This window comes from Microtus ochrogaster, chromosome 24, assembly GCF_000317375.1.
Source record: "Microtus ochrogaster isolate Prairie Vole_2 chromosome 24, MicOch1.0, whole genome shotgun sequence".
NCBI lineage: Eukaryota > Metazoa > Chordata > Mammalia > Rodentia > Cricetidae > Microtus > Microtus ochrogaster.
Window position 1 is genome coordinate 35,579,543 of NC_022024.1, and position 2,813 is coordinate 35,582,355.

Consider the following 2,813-nt stretch of genomic DNA (forward strand, 5'->3'; position numbering starts at 1 on the left):
CCAGTCTCTCTCTCCCGTCTGTCTCTGTATCTCTCTCTCTCTCTGCCTCTACCTCTCTCTCTCCCCCTCTCTTTCTCTCTCTCCCTCTCCCCTCTCTCCCCCCTCCATCCCCAAGGTGATACAAGATGCCTCTGAATGATGAGAAGCAGTGTGTGAACGAGCAGAGTGATGTAGAGTCTTCCCCGTTTTCCGAAGGCATGGCTTCGCTCAGTGACTTTGAGTGTTCAAGGCAGAGCTTCACCAGTGATTTCTCCAGCAAATCCAGTTCTCCTGACTGTGAGCAACAGGGAGCGTGGTTGGGGGGTAAGGGTGGTGGTGGGAGGTGCTGGTATTGCATGGTGGCTTTGAGAACTCGGAAATGTTGTGAGCAGATCACACTCTTCCCTCCTTTCTCGATGCGCCAGAACAGTATGTCAGAGGCACTGGAGCAATCCTCATGGGTTCTTAGGGATAAGTTTCTAACCTGCTCATTTTATTGTGAGCCTTGTCTCTAACCTGTTTGGTTTGAGCAGACATCTAAAACCCTCACCCCCAGCCCTGTCTGCTTGTCTCCCAAATGGTGGCAACACCCCTTCTTGAGATTGTCTTGTGCAGATTATGGTGAAGTCAAATTAGTCTTTTCTTTTTCACATTGAAGGAAATTTGCCTTTCCTGAAGGGTGGACAGGAAGTGAAATGATCTAAAGAGGGTTTCCCTGTTGATTTCAAACACTATTGTGCAAATCCCCAGATCAGCCCACAAGGAGAATTTCTACACTGCTGGTTGTGAGAGACCCAGAAAAACAGCTGTCACTAGGAAGACAGCGCCCCCTTTGTTTTTGTCTGTGGACACAGGACATGTGTCAGCCAGTGCTTTTTCCCCCTTATATTCCATAGGATTTCACTCTGTAGTTCAGGCTGGCTTTGAACCTGTGGCAGTTTCCTCCACAGCCTCAAGGGCTACGGTTGTAGGTATGACCCACTACTTGGCTTTGCCTTTTGTTTTTGTTTTTTGTTTTTTTGAGACAGGGTTTCTCTGTGGCTTTGGAGCCTGTCCTGGAACTAGCTCTGTAGACCAGGCTGGTCTCGAACTCACAGAGATCCGCCTGCCTCTGCCTCCCAAGTGCTGGGATTAAAGGCGTGCGCCACCATCGCCCAGCTTTGCCTTTTGTTTTTTTTCAATTTTGAATTAGCATTTTGTCTAGAAAGTACATAACCTCTTAAACTAGCAAAGCTAAGGTAGGAAAAAACAACCGATAGTCAATAAGATCAGATGCCCACTCCAAAACAACGTTTTGTTTATTTAAATTTTTATATTTCCCATTTTAAAACTTGGAAGATCTATAGTATAGAGACTTTACTAGACCATCACCCTTCACATAGATGTGGACTCTCCCTTAGCATTGTAACCAGGATACATGCGTGCTCATGACAGACTGCTTCCTGAACACCGTCCTCATGACCACATACTGTGTCATAAAGTAAATAGGCATTAGATGGATATATTGATTTGTCATTGTACAGTCATTTTCCATCTTGTTTTGCTCTTTTATAAATGGAGTTTTATGAGCATCCTGATGCACTGAGACTTCTGAATATCATTGGACCACAGATGTTTTTAAGGGAGCATCTTGAGGTAGAGAATCCACAGCCATGTGCTTCTGCATCTTTTTCTCATCCTTGACACCATGTCCAGAGTCCCTACATCTGATATCATGGTACCCAGGCATTCTGAAGAAAGATTTTGTCAATTCCTGGGCATCATCCTTCTTTCTCATCCTCCTCCCCCTAAGTACTTTCTCTCCCAGCCTCCTCTAAAACAACAAATGGGAACAAGTGTTGCCCATTTCTGCCTTTTTTTTAAGGTCTTGGTTTTTAATTAGCTGAAGCTGAGATTTTCCGGCTTGATTTTATAAACTTGAAATATTAGAACAATTTTTTAGTGTAATATCTAGAAATAACTCTAATTCTTTACTGTTTTCCTACTGAGGAGATAATCCACCCTCTCAAATTTATTTTGTTGCACTTTAATTATGTATTGAGTTCCTCCTGTGTTCTTTACTTGCTCAGCAGTGATGGTAGTGCACACTTCTGATCCCAGCACTTGGGGCAGAGGCAGGTGGATCTCTGAGTTCAAGGCCAGCCTGGTCTACAGAGTGAGTTCCAGGACATCCAGGGCTACACAGAGAAACCCTGTCTTGAAAAAACTAAAAAAATAAAAAAAAAAAAAAAAAAGAGGTTAAATTGTCTTAACACCTCAAAGAGAGCCTGTTAAGGGGGTAATATATGATCAGTGAAGTCATGAGCTAGCGCTGAACTGCCTACGCAGTTAGAAGCTGAAGTGACAGAAGGAGTGCTCAGATATTGGAAACCTTCGCCAAGCCCACCTTCCATCAGTGTGTGTTCTCTAACTTGTAAAGCCACGCTGTTTACAAGAACAAGCCTGCCTTGACACTGGGGGCATCGGATGCCAGCTGCTCTCCTACTGTATTAGCTGACTTCGTTTTTCTCTCAGCAACAAGTCCTCCCAGCGGCGTCATGTTTGACGACGTGATGGCTGCGGCAAAGAGCTTATCAGACATGACTCTCGCTCACGAAATAGCTGTCAATGAGAACTTCCAGTTGAAGCAAAATGCTGTCCCAGAGAACAGGTAACCTGGAAGTCTGTGTGCGTGTGTAAGTGGCGCTAAAGATTCTCTCTCTGTCTCTCTCTGTGAATGTAAGTGATGCTAAAGATTCTCTCTCTGTCTCTCTCTGTGTATGTAAGTGATGCTAAAGATTCTCTCTCTGTCTCTCTCTGTGTATGTAAGTGATGCTAAAGATTCTCTGGCTCTC

At 44.4% G+C, this 2,813-nt stretch overlaps 1 protein-coding gene across 2 annotated transcripts in view; it reads left to right on the plus strand.

The window, feature by feature from the left end:
* Positions 1-2,813, plus strand: part of Tcp11l2 (t-complex 11 like 2) — a 21,477-nt gene continuing 18,664 nt past the window's right edge. The window contains exons 1-2 of one of the 2 annotated variants that reach the window (XM_005358243.1): positions 1-276; positions 2,494-2,629. In XM_005358243.1, coding sequence (XP_005358300.1) covers positions 126-276; positions 2,494-2,629 — 287 coding nt within the window. In that variant the 5' untranslated portion in view covers positions 1-125. Of the gene's footprint in view, positions 304-2,493; positions 2,630-2,813 lie in introns of both variants that reach the window. The other variant, XM_026784597.1, reaches the window with a different exon arrangement.